Source organism: Dermochelys coriacea, chromosome 1, assembly GCF_009764565.3.
Source record: "Dermochelys coriacea isolate rDerCor1 chromosome 1, rDerCor1.pri.v4, whole genome shotgun sequence".
Classification (NCBI taxonomy): domain Eukaryota; kingdom Metazoa; phylum Chordata; order Testudines; family Dermochelyidae; genus Dermochelys; species Dermochelys coriacea.
Window position 1 is genome coordinate 8,348,401 of NC_050068.2, and position 22,293 is coordinate 8,370,693.

The 22,293-nt window shown below is 44.1% G+C and overlaps 1 protein-coding gene across 1 annotated transcript in view; it reads right to left on the reverse strand.

Moving 5' to 3' along the window:
* Positions 1-22,293, reverse strand: part of LOC119849263 (disintegrin and metalloproteinase domain-containing protein 20-like) — a 202,866-nt gene that overhangs the window by 139,304 nt on the left and 41,269 nt on the right. The window contains exons 8-9 of the mRNA XM_043504014.1: positions 16,084-16,155; positions 13,132-13,301 (exon numbers count right to left, since the gene is read on the reverse strand). Coding sequence (XP_043359949.1) covers positions 13,132-13,301; positions 16,084-16,155 — 242 coding nt within the window. The remainder of the gene's footprint in view (positions 1-13,131; positions 13,302-16,083; positions 16,156-22,293) is intronic.

A 22,293-nucleotide genomic window follows, 5' to 3' on the forward strand; every position in this document is an offset into this window, starting at 1 on the left:
CTAAGATTAGTCTCCATCCCATTCCTTTCTTCTCTGTCAGAAAATATTTTGAATGAAAACTCCTCCCTCAGTATTGATGTTTTACAGCACCCAGCAGTAGGAGGTAGTTTACTTCCTGTTGCAGAAGGTGCTCATGAGAGGAGTCCCTGGAGAGGGATGGGGAGGGGAGTGGTATAGCTGTGAAAGGAATGGTGTAGCCAGATTGTATGATCTCCAAAACCAATTGATCTGTAGTTATCACAGCCCAGGCATGGTAAAATGGGTGTAGGTGGTGACCAAAATTGTGGGATAGGGTATCTATTGGCAATAGAGGCATGGGGACGTCATGCATACCCTTGACCAAGACTTCAAAATTGTGCCTTAGATGTAGATGGACAGGTGGACAAGGCCTGGTTCTGTGGAGCTTATCATCACTGAGCCTGTTGTTTGGGTCTGTTCTGAGTGAAGTATCTTGGTTGTTGACGGTTAAATGTGGTGTCTCGTGACCTCAGGTATGGGGTAAAGTGAGGGGGTTTGTCAGGTGGTGGGTGTATACCTAGTGTACACAGCGTTGCTTGGGAGGCCTTCATGGTATGGAGGACATCATCTGTTTGAGACAAGAATAGTTTATCCCTATCAGAGGGAAGGACTTCCACTTTTAGCTGTCGTTCTTTTGGAATTCCCGAAGCCTGAAACCATGATGTTCTTCTCATAACCACAGCTGTTGCGGTTGTTCAGGCAGCTGTGTCTGCTACATCCATTGAGGCTTGCAGTGCTGTGCAGGCTATTAACTGACCCTCATTGATAATGGTGTTGAATTGAGGAGGTTTATGCTCGGGGAGGTCCTCCACAAGCTCTTGTATTTTACTATAGTTAGACTAGTCATAATTTGTGAATAGAGCAGAATAGTTGGCAATTCTAAGCAGAAGGGTGGCTGAAGAGTAAACTTTTCACCCAAAGAGGTCCAGTCTTATGTTCTTTATCTTTCAGTGAAGAGCGGAAATGAGGCTGTTTACTACGCTGATTAGCAGCCTCTACTACCAGAGAACAGGCCTAAAGGTGTGAAAACAAAAATTCCATGCCTTTGGCTGGAACGAAGTATTTTCTGTCATCCCTTTTGTTGGTGGGTGGTGCCAATGCCAGTATTTGCCATATTACCTTTGCAGGCTCCATTATAGCCTCATCCATGGAGAGGGCAATCTTGGTCGATGATGCCAGTTGTAAGAATTTTTAACAGCTTATGTTGTTTCTCCTGCACCTCATGTAAGGCAATTTCTTGGCTGTTTGCTACTCTTTTGAAGAGTTCTTGGAAGTGTTTCAGGTCATCTGGTATCATAGGGGTAGATGGCGTCACCGCTTTATCTGGTGCAGAAGATGAGTGTGGGGCAGGTGGTGAATCATCCAGGTCTGCCTGAGATAGTATCTCTTCCTCTTCTATCTCTGTCTCAGGGGGCTCAGAGGTTTCTCTGTGTGGTAATGATGGGTGTACTCTGGAACTGCTTGTTGCTGGGGAAGGGGGCCCAGAATAGGGTTCTGGTATATGGGCCAAGGACCCCATTGTGGCCATTGCATGGGGTAAGGTGATAATGGGTAAGGCCAGTGCTGTGCATATGAGGGCTGTGAATGCTCTGAGGGATGAGGCTTAGGCTTCACAGCATTCCATGTAGGTCATATCTGTGATGGGGATGAACGTTGAGAGGAGAAGCCATTGTCCTGCATGTTTCCTTCCTTGCCACTGTGCATGGAGAGTGGTACAGGAGATGAAGGATGGTACCGTGCTATGTAGATCGGGGAGTGTTCGGTGCCAAGCAGTGGTGACTGTGGTGCCGAAGAAACTGCTATGTCAGCAGGACACAGGAGCTGCACTGGTCCCACCTTGGGGTTGCGGTGGACTGTTGGAGCACTGACTGGTGCTGGATTCGGCTTACTAGGCGGCAGCAAGTCTTTGGTCAGCGTTGGTGGCAGCAGCATTGATTGCAGTGCCACTGCCTGTGCCACACTCTGTACTGGGGTACTCGGTGCCATGAAGGAGACTTGATGTCTCAACTCTGGTGCCACGCATAGGGGCTCAGCAGGGTCTGCTGAGTGATGGCGCTGGAGGAGCCTGGTACCTCTTAAGTGCTCACTCTGGATGAGTGGAGCACTGAGGGTAAAGACCTCACTAGGGAAGCTCTCTTTTTCTGAGAGACCCTTGCTGGAGAGGTCAAGGTTCATTTCCTGACAGTTTTGGAAGTCGGAGCAGTTAAGCCTCTCCCGCCTGTCGAGAGATAAGGGTTAATTGTAATGGTAAACAGAAACTATTCCCAAACAGGGAGTGAAGGAGAGAAAAGGTCTTTTTCTTTCTTCTCTTTTCCTTTTTTTTTAAAAGAAAAACCTCTAAGAGAAACTAATGAAACTATGTAACTATGTATAGACTAAGACTAACTAAACAATGTAACTAAGTATAGTCTAAGAAGAAGTTCCTATGTAACTTGTAACTTTTTTTTTCAAGAAAGTATCAAAGAGAGCACTGCAGGGGAGCTCTGTTTGCAGCTGAGGACAGTTAAGAAGAAACTGAGGGAAGGTCAGGGGAGTGTGCTACAGGAGGTGTCAACGGCTGCATGAGACAACTCCTGTGCATGCCCTTCCCCCAATCGAGTACTGCTGTGAGAAATCTCCAATCTCCAGTGCAGGGACGCACAGATACCTAGAGTGGAGCACCCACAGGGACACCACTTGAAGAAGAACTTAAGGAGTCGACACTTGTGCCAGGGGCTTGGCAGGGTGCAGTGCTGTCATAGTTCTCAGGATAGATATGCACCCCAACAGCATGCCTAGCAATCTCAAGACAGGAACGGTGCCTAGGATGCATTCAAACTCTGGAGGCTTAAAACATACATAATCCGGTGACTGGATCCCCTCACAGCAGTCTGGTGAGTGGCCAGGAAGGGGTTCTTGACTAGATCTACAACAGCCAGTATTTTGTATGTAAGAAATGAGTGACTTTTCCCACCCCCATACCCCTTTTATTTTTGCCTCAAGAACATTTTGTTGAGAGGCACTCAAAAAATGTTTCCTTCTGCCTAGCTGATGGAGACCATGAAAGGTGTTTAGCTTGAATATCAGCCTTCCAGGACCCAAAATAAAAAAGATGTCCTCTGGCTACTATACTGGTTGCCAGTGCTTTGGAGACAAAACCTAGGGGTCCAGCTGTGCATCTGAGATGACAGTTGCTGCCAGAAAACTTATGGAGCATAGATGACAAAAGCAAATGCAACTGATGTCATACATACAAGAAAGAGGAAGTAGAGACAGGAAATCCCCTTCAGGTGAAATTACTGAATCCTTTACCTCAAAAGCAAATGGCTGCAATCACTTTGGGAAGCGACAAATTTGAACGCAGCATACAAATTCTGAGCTTTCTTACTGAGACATTTAAGTTTTTTAGAGTACTTCTATTCAGATGTTCACTTCTTCTAGGAAGGAGTACAGTGGGATGCACATCTCTCTTCTTTGAAGTTCAAAGGAAATATACCTAGTCATCTCTCCCTCTTTGTTTTTTTGCTTTGTCTTTGATTCTGCAGAGAGATTCTGCACTTGTATATGTAGGATTGTAAATTCTTTCCTCATCACCAAGGACCTCTCAGGAAAGAAGGGTCTTTCCTGTGTCTCGTCTTCATATTCCTCCAGATCAGAGTTCATATATATCCTATAGACAGAAACTTAAGGGAGAGAGAAAAAGGCTGATTTACTCAGCACCCATAAGGTCTTCTTGGGGGCGGCCAGCTATAGTAGCTGAGGCATGGTTTGAGGAACGAAACATCTATTGCTGGGTTGAGAGTGCTGAAACGGAGTCTAATGACAAGATATGTGATGGCCTCTAAAGCTGAACCTTTGTGAAGACTGGGTCACTGGATTAGGCCTCACCAGGACTGTTAGTGAAACCATGGATGCTGAAATGAAAAGTTCTTAGGAGCTGTCCTGAGAAGAGCTACTGGAGAGAGAAGCCTTTGATCTTCTTTTGCTGTTGTTCAGGAGGAGGCAGCTCAACATGAGCTTCCAATGCAATGTGTGGCCAAAAGGACTAACATGATCCTTGCATATATAAACAGGGGGCTATTGAGTAAAAAGAAAGAGGCTATATCAGCACTGTATTTGGTACTGATGCTGATATACTGGGGAATATTTTGTCCAGGTTTGATATCCACAATTCAAGAAGTTTGTTGAAAACTGGAGAGGATTTAAACAAGAATCACGAGAATAATAAAAGGAATGGAAACATGCCATATAGTGAAATTCTCAAGGAGCTTCATCTGTCTAGGTTATGAAAGAGAAGGTTAAGGGGTGACTTGATCAATATCTGTACATACTTACATGAGGAACTAGAATGAGAGGGTTACTCAACTTGTGCAGTAACTGAGGTTCTTTGAGATTTGTCCCCCTGTGGGTGCTCCACTTCAGGTGTTTGTGTGCCCCTGCACTCATAATTGGAGATTTGTAGCAGCAGTACCTGGTTGGAGTGCACATGCTCAGTCCCTCTCTTGTGCCAATTCAGGAAATTATCTGGCATAGTGTGACCCCCCCCCCACCGCCAGTCCAGAGCTCTTATGTGCAAAACTCTGAAGTGGAGGAGAGGAAGGAGGGTAGTGGAGCACCCACAGGGACACACATCTCAAAACACCTCAGTTACTGCACAAGATGAGTAACCCTCTCTTCTTTGAGTAATGTCCCTCTGGGTGCTCCCCTTTAGGTGACTTCAGCAGTGCCCTGCTTTTTAAGGAGGGGGTTTCAGAGTTGAAGTTGTGGCAGATGACAATATAATGAGTCTGAATAGCGCGTCAGACGTTTATGTTGTTCTAATGCATTAAGTTGTGCAAAGGTATGGTCTGAGGCCCAAGCTGCCGCTTTATAGATGTCCTCAATGGAGATGTTGTTGAGGAATATCATCAAGGTTTCTAAGGCCCTGGTGGAATGTGTACAAATCGCCGTAGGGGACTGTAGATCATATTGGCGATAGCACAGTTTGATACAGTCTGAAATCCATTTGGAATGTCTCTGTTTAGACATGGCGTCTCATTTTGAACATTCAGTGAATGAGACAAATAATTTTGTAGAGTTGCAGAATGGTTTTGTTCAGTCTATGTAAAATTCCAGCACCTTGCAGACATCTAGGGTATGGAGCGTTGAGTCCTGTCTGCTCCCATGGGATTTTGGGTAGAATGTTGCTAGGTGGATGGGTTAGTTGAGGTGTAATGATGAGGAAATCTTAGGTAAAAACTTGGGATATGGTCAAGTTTTGGGGATTGGAGATAAAAGAGATGGAGTACCCAGTCTCGATAATTTCCAGTACCCAACTGTCTGTTAAAGCGGCAAAGAGTCCTGTGGCACCTTATAGACTAAGAGACATATTGGAACATAAGCTTTCATGGGTGAATACCCACTTCGTCAAATGCATGTAGTGGAAATTTCCATCTCTTGTAATAGTTTACCAGATTGTGTAAAAGGGAATGAGGTAATCTCTGAATGGTTGGGAGATGGTTCCAGCGCTGAAAGATGTGGGAATCTCGGGCCCTTGATCAAGGTTTCAAATTTGCTGTATTGATGTCAATGGTTAGAATGTAGTAGTCAGAGGAGTAGGCTGTCATCTCCTTGTGGGTCTCTGTTTACATTCCAGTTGCTCATATTGTCTGTGCTGTTGTGCATAGGGAGTGGGTCAAAATCTCTCTGGGGCATAATAATTTCTTGGTCTTTTCTTGGTCCTAGGTGTATAAATGCCCAGGGACCTCAATGTTGCCCTCGAGTCCTTGAGCGTATGGAGGGACTCGTATTTTGGCTGTGAAGAGTTTGGGCCCTACAAATGGGAGATCTTTGACCATTGACTGCACTTCTCTGGGGAATCCAGAGAGATCATAAAATATCAGGTTGGAAGGGATCTAAGGAGGTGATATAGTCCAACCCCCTGCTCAAAGCAGGACCAATCCACAACTAAATCATCCCAGCAAGGGCTTTGTCAAGCCAGACCTTAAAAACCTCTAAGGAAGGAGATTCCACCACCTCCTTAGGTAATGCATTCCAGTGTTTCACCACCCTCCTAGTGAAAAAGATTTTCCTAATATCCAACCTAAACCTCCCCCACTGCAACTTGAGACCATTACTCCCCATTCTGTCATTTGCTAAAAAATGAGAACAGTCTAGATCCATCCTCTTTGGAACCCCCTTTCAGGTAGATGAAAGCAGCTATTAAATCCCCCCTCATTCTTCTCTTCCACAGACTAAACAATCCCAGTTCCCTCAACCTCTCCTCATAAAACATGTGCTCCAGCCCCCTAATCATTTTTGTTGCCCTCCGCTAGACTCTCCAATTTTTCCACATCCTTCTTGTAGTGTGGGGCCTAAAACAGGACACAGCACTCCAGATGAGGCCTCACCAATGCTGAATAGAGGGGAATGATCGCACCCCTCAATCTGCTGGCAATGCTCCTACTTATACACCCCAAAATGCCATTAGCCTCCTTGGCACCCAGGGCACACTGTTGACTCATATCCAGCTTCTCGTCCACTGTAACCCCTAGATCATTTTCTGCAGAACTGCTGCCTAGCCACTCAGTCCCTAGTCTGTAGCAGTGCATGGGATTCTTCCATCCTAAGTATAAGACTCTGCATCTGTCCTTGTTAAACCTCATCAGATTTCTTTTGGACCAATCCTCTAATTTCTCTAGGTCCCTCTGTATCCTATCCAGACCCTCCAGCATATCTACCACTCCTCCCAGTTTACTGTCATATGCAAACTTCCTGAGGGTGCAATCCATGCCATCCTCCAGATCATTATGAACATATTAAACAAAACTGGCCCCAGGACCAACCGTTGGGACACTCCACTTGATAACGGCTGCAAACTAGACATGGAGCCACTAATCACTACCTGTTGAGCCCGATGATCTAGCCAGTTTTCTATTCACCTTAGAGTCCATTCGTCCAGTCCATACTTCCTTAACTTGCTGGCAAGAATACTGTGGGAGACCATATCAAAAGCTTTCCTAACGTCAACGAATAAAACGTCCACTGCTTTCCCCTCATCCACAGAGCCAGTTATCTCATCATAGAAGGCAATTAGGTTAGTCAGGCATGACATGCCCTGGGTGAATCCATGCTGACTGTTGTTGATCACTTTCCTTTACTCCAAGTGCTTCAAAATTGATTCCTGGAGCACCTGCTCCATGACTTTTGCAGGGACTGAGGTGACGCTGACTGGCCTGTAGTTCCCCATATCCTCCTTCTTCCCTTTTTTAAAGATGGGCACTACATTAGCCTTTTTTCAGTCATCTGGGATCTCCCCCAATCGCCATGAGTTTTCAAAGATAATGACCAATGGCTCTGCAGTCACATCTGCCAACTCCTTTACTACACTTGGATGCAGTGCATCAGGCCCCATGGACTTTTGCTTGTCCAGGTTTTCTAAATAGTCCCGAACCACTTCTTTCGCCATAGAGGGCTGGTCACATCCTCCCCATGCTACGCTGCCCAGTGCAATAGTCTGGGAGCTGACCTTGTTTGTGAAGGCAGAGGAAAAAAAAAGCATTGAGTACATTAGCTTTTCCCACAATCTCTGTCACTAGGTTGCCTCCCCTTACTTTCCCTGACCACCTTTTTATAGCTAACATACCTGTAGAAACCCTTCTTGTTACTCTTAACATCTCTTGCTAGCTACACCTCCAGGTGTGATTTGACCTTCCTGATTTCACTCCTGCATACCCGAGCAATATTTTTATACTCTTCCCTGGTCATTTGTCCAAGCTTCCACTTCTTGTAAGCTTCTTTTTTGTGTTTAAGACCAGCAAGGATTTCACTGTTAAGCCAAGCTGGTCGCCTGCCATATTTACTATTCTTTCTACACATCGGGATGGTTTGTCCCTGCAACCTCAATAAGGATTCTTTAAATACAGCCAGATCTCCTGGACTCCTTTCCCCCTCATGTTATTCTCCCAGGGGATCCTGCCCATCAGTTCCCTGAGGGAGTCAAAGTCTGCTTTTCTGAAGTCCAGGGTCCATATTCTGCTGCTCTCCTTTCTTCCTCGTGTCAGGATCCCGAACTCAACCAGCTCATGGTCACTGCCTCCCAGGTTCCCATCCATTTTTGCTTCCCCTACTAATTCTTCCCGGTTTGTGAGCTGCAGGTCAAGAAGAGCTCTGCCCCAGTTGGTTCCTCCAGCCCTTGCATAAGGAAATTGTCCCCTAAGCTTTCCAAAAACTTCCTGGATTGTCTGTGCACCGCTGTATTTCTCTCCCAGCAGATATCGAGCTGACTGAATTTCCCCATGAGGAGCAGGGCCTGTGATCAAGTAACTTCTGTTAGTTGCCTGAAGAAAGCCTCGTCCACCTCATCCCCCTGGTCCGATGATCTATAGCAGACTCCCACCACCACATCACCTTTGTTGCTCACACTTCTAAACTTAATCCAGAGACTCTCAGGTTTTTCTGCAGTTTCATACTGGAGCTCTGAGTAGTCATACTGCTCTCTTACATAAAATGCAACTCCCCCATCTTTTCTGCCCTCCCTGTCCTTCCTGAAATTTTATATCCATCCATGACAGTACTCCAGTCATATGAGTTATCCCACCAAGTCTCTGTTATTCCAAACACATCATTCCTTGATTGTGCCAGAACTTCCAGTTCTCTCTGCTTGTTTCCTAGGCTTCTTGCATTTGTGTATAGGCACTTAAGATAACTCGATGATCATCCTCTTTTCTCAGTATGAGGCAGGAGTCCTCCCCTCTTGCGCTCTCCTGCTCATGCTTTCTCCCAGTATCCCATGTCCCCACTTACCTCAGGGCTTTGGTCTCCTTCCCCTGGTGAACCTAGTTTAAAGCCCTCCTCACTAGGTTAGCTAGCCTGCTTGCAAAGATGCTCTTTCCTCTCTTCGTTAGGTGGAGGCCGTATCTGCCTAGCAATCCTTCTTCTTGGAACATCATCCCATGGTCAAGGAATCCAAAGCCCTCTCTCCGACAAGACCGGTGTAGCCATTCGTTGACTTCCACAATTCAATGATCTCTATGTGGGCCTTTACCTTCCACAGTGAAGATGGACGAGAACACCATTTGCACCTCAAACTCCTTTATCCTCCTTCCCAGAGCCACGTAGTTTGCAGTGATCTACTCAAGTTCATTTTTGGCAGTATCATTGGTGCCTATGCGGAGAAGCAGGAAGGGGTAGTGATCCAAGGGCTTGATAAGTCTCAGCAGTCTCTCTGTCATGTCGTGAATCCTAGCTCCTGCCAAGCAGCACACTTCTCAGTTTTCCCAGTCAGGACAGCAGATAGATGTCTCAGTCCCCCTTAGGAGGAAGTCCCCGACCATCACCACCCACCTCCTTCTCTTGGGAGTGGTGGTCGTGGAACCCCCATCCCTAGGACCGTGCAACTCATACCTTTCCAATCAGTGGAGTCTCCTTCTGCTCCCTTCCCTCATGATGTATCATCTAGTCCACTCTCCACATTAGTACCTGTGGAGAGAACATGAAAACATTTGCTCACCTGTATCTGCATTGCTGGTCCATGGATGCTCCTCTTTCTTCTTCTGGAGGTCACATGCTGCCAAGTTTCTTTAAAGTCCTTCTGTCCCCACAGCGCAGCCTGCTTTGATTCTTCAGAATGTTGTGCCCGAAGAAGCATATCCTAACGTCTGTCCAGGAAATCTTTATTTTCTCTTATGGAATGCAGGGTTGATACAGGGGGTTGGACTAGATGACCTCCTGAGGTCCCTTCCAACCCTGATATTCTATGATTCTCCAGACCTTGAACCTTCTCTTCCAATATGGAGACCAGATTGCACTTTGTATAGACAAGGTCGCTTCTGTCCTGTGGAAGAAAGACAAACATGGCACATCCTGTGCAGGTCACAACAGCTGATTGCTCACCATCCATATTACCTTCCTTCTAAGAGCTTCCTCAGCTGTTGCAGTAACTACTCAGAGAAACCTGCAAGATGAAAGCCTCAGTGGGCTCTCCCCAGGCAAACTCCCAGTCAAACTCTCTCTGTTAGCCTCTCCACTGTTCACCGCTCAGCTGGTCGCAACTGGCTGCCTTTTTATAACAATCAGTCCCATCTGGAACAAAGCACTCCCAATTCACTTTTCAAACAATCAAGCATATGGTCAAACTGATGGAGCCAAGATGCCATTCTCATCACCATCTCCGTGGCTACAGACCTCGTTGCTGTGTCCGTTGAGTCCAGAGCAGACTGCAGTACTGTCCTGATTATTAGTTGTCCCTCCAATATTATGGACCTGAATTGCTCTTTTTTCTATTCTGGAATAAATTCAATAATTCCTGAGAGTTTGGCATAATTATTATGATTGTACTTGGCCAGTAACACTTCATAGTTGGCTATCCTCAGGTGTAGAATTGCAGTCGAGTATGCCTTATGGCTGAAGAGGTTGAACCTCTTCTAGTCCTTGTTATAGGTTTTGGGGTGTTGTTGTCTGCCCCGTTCATGAACTGCATCCACCACCAATGGATTGGGTGCAGGGTGCAAGAAGAGGAATTCTGTTTCCTTTGCTGGTACATAATATTTTTTTATCCAACCTCTTGCACGTAGATGGGATCGTTGCTGGAGTCTGCCAGATTGACCTAATTGGCTCCCTAATCGCATCATTCATAGGAAGTGTGATTTTAGAAGAGGCCAATGTTTGTAAAATCTCCAGGAGTTTGTGCTGTGCCTCCTTAACTTCTTCCAGTGAGATGTCTAGTGAGCTTGCAACTCTTTTGTAGAGATCTTGAAATTGTTTGAAATCATCTCCTGTGTTGGGAGTTGGTGTCATTAGGGTGTCCTCAGGGGAAGATGAAGAAAAGTGGGTTGCTGGCACCATCTCCTGGTCAGAGGGTTCTTCCTCCTTTTCAGCCTTCTCTTCTATAGGTTCCAATGGTCCTGGTACCAAAGGTATGGGTGAATGATGTAGGCTCACCCTGGGTGGGCTGGAAGGTTTGTGTTGTGGGGGGTATGTTGCCCATAGGTTCCAATATGCCCCCGGTGGGGGAAATGGCATTGGTGGCATCCATGGGTAACTATACCAGTGTGTGTCTTTGGGGTCAATGTAATATCCCCTGTGTGGAGGGTCTGGTCTTCTTGTATCATGGCCCAGAGAAGAACGTTGAGGAGAATATATTTCCCCTTCGTCCTCATAATTCTCATTGCTTGAAAATGGTGGAGCAGATCATGATGGAGTTGTGAGGTGGCTCAGTACTGACCATGAGGGGGCAGTGTCTGTGCTGAGAATAGGGGATTCAGGTGTCAAATTGACCATGAGGTCTTTGTGGTGCAGAAATTGTTGTGTTGTTGGTGACATTGGAACCATAGAAGACATATCTATCGGTACCAATTTTTGCAGCATGATTGTGGGTGCCGGTGTGCGTACCGAATTCATGGTGCTTGCAGAAGGTGGTGCCATTGGATGCAGATGTGCTGAGCCATTCAGTGCTGAGTGTTTAGTCGGCTCTGCCAATGCCAACGCATGGGGTTTCAGTTTAGGAGCAGAAGTTTAAGTTGTAAGTCTCTCACCTTTCTGGTCTGGGCTTTGAGGTTGTGGCAGTACAAGCACTTCTGAGGTATGTGTTTCTTGCCGAGTTAGCGGACACACTGTGAGTGCCCATCTGAAACAAGTATTGAAACCTGCAAGTGAGGCAGCATTTAAAACCCGGGGAACCTGGAGGAGTGCTTTTTCCCCAACAAGATCCAATGGCTGGAAGTTGAGGCTAGACAAATGCAGACATAAATAAGGCAAATATTTTAAAAGTTAGGGTAGTTAACCATGAGAACATTTTACCAAAGATTGTGGTGGATTCTCCATCACTGGCAATTTTAAAATCAAGATAGGATGTTTTTCTAAAAAATATGTTTGTTGTTAGATGTTGATAGCTGTTTGTCTGCGTGTATGTGTGTTCCCTTTGTATGCTGTCCCAGCCATGTGCAGACAGCTGGCACGGCAGATTTCGAGCAAACCACCCAATCATTACAAGCTCTGTTAAGGGACGAAGGCAACCAGCCAGGTTTACTGTCGACAAAGCACAGTACCAGTATCCCGCAGACTCTATCGGACCACTAATACATGTATGCCCGTAACAATAGACAAGCTCGGGGAATGGCGGGACTTTCCATTCCTCCTTAGGCTAGACAAAGATATTCCCTCTGAGATACAGCTTTATACCCCAATACAAACAAGTTAGTACTCCCCCTCTGATATAGTTACTGACCCCTGACATGGCTAGTTATTACCCATTACCTTGTACATGGTGGTTCAATCAAAACACCTTTATTATGTACTGTTATCCTGACCTTATCTCTTAGGAGGGGTCAGTGTGTTCCTGTTATCTTTGGGGAATGTTTTTATACCATCCTTGATATAGGGATGTTCTAGTATCATTTGATATCAGGATGTGTTTGCGTGAGTACTCTGTGACCAGCACTTCTTAGGAATGTGTATTTCTGCAATATCAGCTGTGTTCTTGCCAGATTCTGTGAGCAGGTCCTGCCTCATACCAGGCCTCTGGTACAAGGGCTTATGTCTCAGGATCTCTTCCTACTATGATGCTCTAGTTCAAACAAGAATTAATTCAGGCAAGTCCTATGACCTGTGTTATGCAGGTTAGACAAGATGATCAAACGGTCAAATCTGGATTTATAATCTATGAATGTTTGCATACTGGGACCCTGGTTCATGAATAGTGAATAAAGCAGAGTGATGTAGAACTGAAGTCTGAGCAAATCTGCCCCAAAAATCAATTACAAGAAACAAACTGAATAAGAAACTGTAGGACTGGCCAAACATTTAGAATTTGAGCAGGGTTTCACATTTGCTTTCTAAAATGAGAGTCTGGAAGTCTGGAAGCCATCTGTGCTGTTGCATAGGAGGTAGAATGAACTGAGGATTTTCCCAAGTAGGTGGAGACTATCAAGCTGCTCATGCCTCTTAGGCTACAGAACCCAAGGGAAAACCTAATGTTGCAATGGCTAGCTGGGCTATGCAGGAGAATAATGGATACATTTGGGGGTAGGGGTACTTTGTCTAGTTTCCAAACAAAATCTTGCAGAATATCTTCAAGGTCTGAATTTAATATTGACAGTTATAAATATAAAGAACAGTATTACCATATTTTTAAAGATTAAAATAAAAGAATCTTACACAATTAATTGTGTGTGGTCGAAATGTACTCGGCCCATAAGGAATTTTCCAACATAGGTTGAATAAAATACAATAACCTGTTCCAAAAGGTGAGTAATTGTAATGAGATCCCTTTCTGTCCAAAGCTCTAATGCAATCAGAACAACATGAAGGCCAAATGGACGGTACATCTAAAAACATAAATATTAAAAAAAATCATCTACATGTAACGCTTTGAAGCTATATATAATCAAATAATCCTTCATATAATTCACACTGCTGGTGTCACTCCCCAGTCTGTGTTCCAGTTTACCTCTTCAGCCACAGAAACTGCATTGGAGCTCAGAATAAAATCATAATATTAAAGGGACACTGTTGTTGATCTGAAAAATTTCATTTCTGTCTGGAAAAAAGGTTACATATTATAGTTATAAACAACACTCATGATTACTAAAGCTGAAAGAATTGATCAGAAAAATATCTATTTCTTTCATTTGTTTACTTTTGCGTTTGGCAGTACTTTGTATACAGCCAGTTTCTCTGTTCTGTTCTGGTGATGGTGACTTGTACTTTCTCATGCATTAACATGACATCACCACTCTCATGTACAGCTCTGGGGACCTCATGGATGCTGCTTCCTGTAACTGAGTCGGGGGATTACCATTAATGACTTAAAATTATATTGCAGAGAACAATCCAACAGTATGTTGGCAGAACGCTGAACTAAATGAGGCTTGATAGAAGACCTATGTATGAACTGCACTAATACTAAGTAAAACTTTTTAAAGGGACACTCAACTTTTTATTTAAAAAAAACAAACCTAACAGATTTCCAAAGTTCAAGTTTCTGGTAAAGCATCTTTTAAATAAGTATGTCCTGACATTTTGAAAAATACAATTATTTTAAAAGCTATTTATAATGGCTCTTATGATCCCATTGATATTTATAAGGTCTTTTCAGCAAGGGAGAACAGACAGACCTGAAAATAACAGCACTAGACCAGATAAGGCCTGTTTCTCCCACTCACACCTCCCCCCAAAAATCCAAGGTTTCCTTTCCTTCTGCATGTAGTTAAAGGGCAAAGGAGCCGAGGGGGCAGCTGAGAAAAACCTCCTCTTCATCATCCAGATCCCTTAACATGGCAGGGAATCAGTGAAAACTTAGAGACAGGGCAAGAGTGCTCCCATTTTCCCAGACATGTAACACAGTGCTCGATAGCAAGGGGAGCCCAGAGGAAGGTGGGGATGCAGTGAGGGCTGTTTCTTTACTCCGTTGACTTTTAAATGGAGGTTTTAAATTCAGAAGCTTTTTCAGGTACCTGATGACTGGAAGTTGGCGAGCTCCAGACCAGGCGCAGATTGCTATGTCCCCTCATGGCTAGACATGGCATAGCAGCTCCTTTGTCTGTTGCCTCCTGCCAGCAGCTGCTCTGGTCACTAGATGCTCTGTCCCTTCTTTCAAGCCAGCTGCTGGACCAAGTCATTTAGAGCCTCATCCCACCCAGGGAAACAAAAAGTCCAAATAAATCTAAAGTCTAATGACCTTTGACCTGGCCTTCAGACCTAATTTAGGCTCAGTTTTCCTTGCCCATTTACTCCCGAGGCTCACACCTCTCTTCTGTGGGGAGTGGGAGGGGAACCCAGGCTAATCCTCTCTCCCCTCTGGATTCCAGCCCAGGGTCCCTGTGATAATCAGCTAAAGTCTGCTTCATAAAATCCCCTGCTGCTTCCCTGGGTTGCTTCCATCTATGCCTGTTTACAAGCATCTTTCACAGAGCTACTCTCTAATCCTCTCCCCACAGAGATCTGTCTCCTTGGGCCGCTTCTTCCCAGTCTGCTCCTGCCCATTTCCTCAAACTCTCAGCCTCTCTGGCAGCCATGTTTTCTGCCTAAATTGCAGACTTTTATCCGAGCTGATGCTAATTGGACACAGTTGTGGCTGGAGACATAACTGATCCACTTATCAACTCTTTCATGGCTACTACAGTGTGGGGTCTGTACCACCATCACAGATAGACTATGTTTTGTTGAACAATGGTTCTACTCCATGCCTGCAGGAAACAGGAAAGCTAATCTCTAAAGGGAAAGTGGCACAACAAGAACCTTCCCTTGAACTGGAAGGCTACTAAACACAGTTTGTACAATTGGTCCACCTACTATTGCATCAGCAACAGGAATCCTAAGCATGAATTTGAGACCATTAAATGTGAGGTCAACTTCATTTAATCATACATGGGATCATCCTCAGGTGAAGGAAGTGAAAACTAGACTACCCTATAAGGGTGAACAGAATTTTACTGGTAACTAATAATTGATTTTTTTAAAAAGAAATAAATGGGGGAGAGGAGAGTAGCTATAGCTAACACTACTGTATAACTATACTAATACTAACTTTAAAAGGTAAACATGAAGAAACTAAGGAGGTGCTGCCAAGGGCTCCAGCTCAGGCCAAAGGCGGTGGAGAAGGAACTGAGTGTGGTTTGGCCGCACAGTGCCATATAGCCGCCGGGGGCAACACGAAATGGGGGGGTATATATGGCCCAAATGGGCACTGCTATTAAGAATCTCTGATCACAGGTGCAGGGATGCAGACTCACCTAAAGTGGAGCAACAACAGGAATGTGATAAAACATATTTAAATTTCCCCTTACCATCCAGTTTCCAATGACCTAGTAGATGAAACAGTTAGAAATTTTAAACAGGGTATGAAGATGATAATTAGTGGGAGCAAGGAAACAAAGCTGGCTTGATTTCTTCCAAAATACAGAATTCCTCCTCAAATTATGACAGGCCCTGCTTTCAATGGGAAAGAAGGTGATATATCATTTGGACTTAAACTACATCCGAGATGCAACAGTCTATACAGGTAACCTGTGTAGGGGCTAAGGGGGCCTCTTATGTCCCGATTCCCCAGTGCAGATGTATAATGTCAGTCACAATTGTGCCCATAATAAATAAGAGTAAATAACTCACCTCGTTTGTTAAATGTACATACTGGAGCATCTTCAGTGTCAACAAAGTTTCATTGGAATCTTCGTGGCGAAACTAGGAGTAAAAAGACCAAAACATCTTAGAATCTCCATTCTGAACAGAGAATTAATTCTATGTGAGATCTTTAAACAGCGGCAGATGTTTCATGAAAAAATCTTTCCAAATTAACTGTGATACAAATATGCCTACATATCATTTCACTTCTCATTTTTTGTTATTTATTTACTTTTTCCATTTTCATGACAATTATATGTCTGTGATTTTGCTCCTCTGAATACATTCTGTCAGGATTTTCACCCTTTGATCTAGATTGAAGTGTCCATTATCAAATATTTGTTCTTCATGTAGATACTTATAGTTTGTGATGAAGTCATTCCTTAACTTTCTCTTTGTTGAGGCTAAATAGATTGAGCTCCATGAGTCTATTGCTATAAGGTATGTTTTTTAATCCTTTAATCATTCTCATGGTGGCATTTTGAACCCTCTCCAGTTTATCAAACATCCTCCTTGAATTGTGGACGCCAGAACTGGACACACTATTCCAGTAGTGGTTGCACCAGTACCCAATACAGAGGCAAAATAACCTCTCTGCTCCTACTGAAGATTCCTGTTTAAGCATCCAAAGCCTTTTTGGCCATAGTATCACTTTGGAAGCTCATGTTCAGTTTGGAGTGACCATATTATTTAGGAACTCATCCAATCTTAATTAAAAAACTTCACCATGTCCCCTCATAAGTTGTTCCAATGGTTAGTTAACTTCCTTGTTAAAATTTACCAGCCTGAATTTATTTAGCTTCAATTTCCAGACATTAAGTCTTGTTATGTCTGTGTCTGGTAGACTAGAGAATCTTCTACTATCAGAAATCATCTCCCAATGTTACAGGCTGATCAAATCACCACTTAAGCTGATTGCTACTCATTGCAGCCTTATTTGAGCTTCTAGCTCTGCAAGAGTGGGAATAATGGTTTGGTATTATTTTTAGAGAAGAGAAGATTACATTATGTTTGGATTCTCACTCATGCATTCACCTCCATTCAGAGTGTGGAGATTTTCTTTCTTCATGTTAAAAGAAAAGGAGTACTTGTGGCACCTTAGAGACTAACAAATTTATTAGAGCATAAGCTTTCGTGAGCTATAGCTAGTTTTGTTTGTTTTGGGTCTCCCCCCTCCCAGTAGGCATATTTGATCTTGAATCATTTTAAATTGGTTTCTCATCATTGGTAAAGTTTATAATAAAGACAGTTCCGTTACACAGAACTATCTGGATTGCTTAGTTATCTAAGCCCATTTTAATACGGGCAAATGTAGGGACACCTATTAAGGGTCTATCTACACTACATAGTTTACAGGTGTCTGAGCTCCCATACATGCAAATATGTGCTTAACAAACCCTCCTTTGAGTATCCACACTGCAGTGTCATATATGGCCCATAGCAATGTAGCTACATCCACACTGGCATCACAGCGACACGTTTGGCACAAACATTTCTGGAGGTGTATCAAGGGTTTTTTAGTACCACTCTAGCTGGAGTCACTCTAGGGATTGTTTTAAGTTGTATTGCTGAATGTCTGTTAGTCGAGCCCCTGTGCAGGAGCATTTTTACCCTGTCAGTGCATTTAGCTGAAGTAATTCCAGCTCTGCATTTATGGCTATGTCTACAATATGAGCTACAGCTATGATTCCCCTCCACTGCATGTATATACATACATCACCTAAACTTGTAGTAATATCAGAGTATAGGCTTGGCTAGTTTCTTCTTTTTAGGTATTCATAACTCACTATGTGCCCCATAACAATTTTTCTAGTAGTTTTCAAATCACCTAAATTATACTGGAGAGTGACATGGCTAATGATTTCTAAGCAAGGAATTGGTATAGTAACTGCTGCTGCACATATTTTTGAAGCAGTCACAACAATGAAATTCCATAGCTTATTTTAAAAATAGCTAATAATTTCTAGAAAATTAAGAACTCACAAATTAGCTACTATAATTCCCTATTTTAGCTTCAAGGCTTTTATTATCTATTATTTATTATTAAGGCTGCGAGTCTGTCACAGAGGTCATGGAAGTCATGGATTCTATGACTTTCTGGGACCTCCAGAACTTCTGCAGCCAGCAAGAGCAATTGACCCCATGGTCGCCTGAGCAGCTCTGGAGGATCTGGGGCCAGCCACACCGCGCCCCCACCAGCAACAGTGGCGGTTCTGGGCCATCTCCCACCAGCAGCAGCTGCCATGGTCTGGGGCTGGCAGGGCCACCCCCAGCCAGCAGTGGCTGCTGCTGTCCCAGGCCACCCTTCTCCCCCTGAGCACCAGCAGGTACCATGGAGCCTCCACCCTGAGCACCAGCAGGTGTCACGGAGCCCCTAGCCTGAGCACCAATGGGCACCCCAGAGCTCCCCCCCAGCACTAGTGGGTGCCCCAGAGACCTCCCCAGCACCAGAGGGTGCCCAAAAAACCCTCTCCAGAACAGTAGCTGCACTCCAGGAGCCCCCCAGAACACCAAAGATTTAGGGGTATTTATAGTACAAATCATGGACAGGTCACGGGGCCATGAATTTTTGTTTATTGCCCATGACCTGTCTATGACTTTTACTAAAAATGCCCATGACTAAATCTTAGTCTTATTTATTATATAATAATAACTTATAAATTTGAGCAAAATATGTATTAGAATATAAGAACATCCATACTAGATCAGACCAATAGTCCATCTAGCCACTATGCTGTCTTCCAACAGTGGCCAATGCCAGGTGCTCCAAGAGGGAATGAACAGAAGAGGTAATCATCAAGTGATCCATCCCCTGTCACCATTCCCATCTTCTGGCAAACAGAGGTTAGGAAAACCATCCCTGCCCATCCTGGTTAACTGCCATTGATAGATCTATTCTCCCTGAACTTATCTAGTTCCTTTTTAAACCTGGTTATAGTCTTGACCTTCATAACACCCTCTGGCAAAGAGTTCCACAGATTGACTGTGCACTTTGTGAAGACATACTTCCTTTTGTTTGTTTTAAACCTGCTGCCTGTTGGTATAATTTGGTGACCCCTAGTTCTTGTATTAAGAGAAGGAATAAATAACACTCCCTTATTTACAATCTCCATACCAGTCATGATTTTATAGACCTCTATCATATCCCCCCGAGTCATCTCTTTTCAAAGCTGAAAAGTCTCATTCTTATTAATATGTCCTCATATGGAAGCTGTTCCATACCCCTAATGATTTTTGTTGTCCTTTTCTGTGTCTTTTTCAATTCCAATATATCTTTTTTGAGACATAGTAACTACATCAGTGTGCAGTCTTCAAGATGTGGGTGTACCATGGATTTATACAGAGGCAATATGATATTTTCTGTCTTATTTTCTATTCCTTTCCTAATTCCCAACATTCTGTTAGCTTTTGTGACTGTTGCTGCATATTGAATGAGTATTTTCAGAAAACAATCCACAATGTATTGGTGAAGAACTGATGCCAACAGGAGGCAGTCTGTGGATTTTATTTCAGAACATATTCTTCTAGATATAATTTAAGACCCCTTCCTCAATTTTGAGTGGATTCATCCAGCCTTGATCAATATAATTTTCACAGAGGCTGAACAGCTACAACTACAGCTAGTGACAAATGACAATTATATATCATGGTCACGCACATTATATAAGTGAACTTTTTCCCTCATTCATAAATTCCAGGCCCAGAGGGGACCATTGTGATCATCTATTCTCACCTACTCTATCACTTAGGCTATAAAACCTCCCCAAAATAATTCCTAGAGCATATTCTTTTGATAAAAATTACAATCTTAATTTTAAAATCGTCAGTGAGGGAGAATGCACCATGACCCTTGTATAAGTCATTCCAATGGTTGATTAGCTTCCCTTGTTAACAATTTACACTTTATTTTGAGCCTGAATTTGTCTAGCTTCAACTTCTAGCCATTGGATCATGTTATACCTTTCCCTGGCAGAAACCTCAGCAGGTCATCTAGTCAACCCCCCTGCTCAAAGCAGGACCAATCCACAACTAAATAATCCCAGCCATGGCTTTGTCAAGCCTGACCTTAAAAAGCTCTAAGGAAAGAGATTGCACCACCTCCCTAGGGAACCCATTCCAGTGCTTCACCACGCTCCTAGTGAAAAAGTTTTTCCTAATACCCAACCTAAACCTCCCCCACTGCAACTTGAGACCATTACTCCCCATTCTGTCATTTGCTAAAAACTGAGAACAGTCTAGATCCATCCTCTTTGGAAGCCCCTTTCAGGTAGTTGAAAGCAGCTATCAAATCCCCCCTCATTCTTCTCTTCTGCAGACTAAATCATCCCAGTTCCCTTAACCTCTCCTCATAAAACATGTGCTCCAGCCCCCTAATAATTTTTGTTGCCCTCTGCTAGACACTCCAATTTTTCCACATCCTTATCATAGAATCATAGAATACCAGCATTGGAAGGGACCTCGGGAAGTCATCTAGTCCAACCCCCTGCTCAAAGCAGGACCAATCCACAACTAAATCATCCCAGCAAGGGCTTTGTCAAGCCTGACCTTAAAAACCTCTAAGGAAGGAGATTCCACCACCTCCCAAGGTAACGCATTCCAGTGCTTCACCACCTTCCTAGTGAAAAAGATTTTCCTAATATCCAGCCTAAACCTCCCCCACTGCAACTTAAGATCATTACTCCTTGTTCTGTCATCTGCTACCACTGAGAACAGTCTAGATCCATCCTCTTTGGAACCCCCTTTCAGGTAGTTGAAAGCAACTATCAAATCCCCCCTCATTCTTCTCTTCCGCAGAATAAACAATCGTAGTTCCCTTAGCCTCTCCTCATAAGTCATGTGTTCCAGTCCCCTAATCATTTTTGTTGCCCTCCGCTGGACGTTTTACAATTTTTCCACATCCTTCTTGTAGTGTGGGGCCCAAAACAGGACACAGTACTCCAGATGTGGCCTCACCAATGTCGAATAGAGGAAAACAATCACATCCCTCGATATGCTAGCAATGCCCCTACTTATACACCCCAAATTTCCATTGGACTTCTTGGCAACAACAACACACTGTTGACTCATATCCAGCTTCTCGTTCACTGTAACCCCCTAGGTCCTTTTCTGCAGAAATGCTGCCTAGCCATTCGGTCCCTAGTCTGTAGAGGTGCATGGGATTCTACCGTCCTAAGTGCAGGACTCTGTACTTGTCCTTGTTGAACCTCATCAGATTGCTTTTGGCCCAGTCCTCTAATTTGTCTAGGGCCCTCTGTATCCTATCCCTACCCTCCAGCATATCTTCCTCTCCTCCCAGTTTAGTGTCATCTGAAAACTTGCTGAGGGTGCAATCCACACCATCCTCCAGATCATTTATGAAGATATTGAACAAAACTGGCCCGAGGACCGACCCTTGGGGCACTCCATGTGATACCGGCTGCCAACTAGACATGGAGCCATTGATCTCTACCCATTGAGCCCGACAATCTAGCCAACTTTTTATCTACCTTTATAGTCCATTCATCCAGCCCATACTTCTTTAACTTGCTGGCAAGAATACTGTGGGAGACCATATCAAAAGCTTTCCTAACGTCAACGAATAAAACGTCCACTGCTTTCCCCTCATCCACAGAGCCAGTTATCTCATCATAGAAGGCAATTAGGTTAGTCAGGCATGACATGCCCTGGGTGAATCCATGCTGACTGTTGTTGATCACTTTCCTTTACTCCAAGTGCTTCAAAATTAATTCCTTGAGGACCTGCTCCATGACTTTTGCAGGGTCTGAGGTGACGCTGACTGGCCTGTAGTTCCCCATATCCTCCTTCTTCCCTTTTTTAAAGATGGGCACTACATTAGCCTTTTTCCAGTTGTCTGGGACCTCTCCCAATTGCCATGAGTTTTCAAAGATAATGACCAATGGCTCTGCAGTCACATCCGCCAACTCCTTTAGCACACTTGGATGCAGTGCATCCGGCCCCATGGACTTGTGCTCATCCAGCTTTTCTAAATAGTCCTGAACCACTTCCTTCTCCACAGAGGGCTGGTCACGTCCTCCCCATGCTGTGCTGCCCAGTGCAGCAGTCTGGGAGCTGACCTTGTTTGTGAAAACAGAGGCAAAAAAAGCATTGAATACATTAGCTTTTTCCATATCCTCTGTCACTAGGTTGCCTCCCCACACTTTCCCTGACCACCTTCTTGTTGCTAACATACCTGTAGAA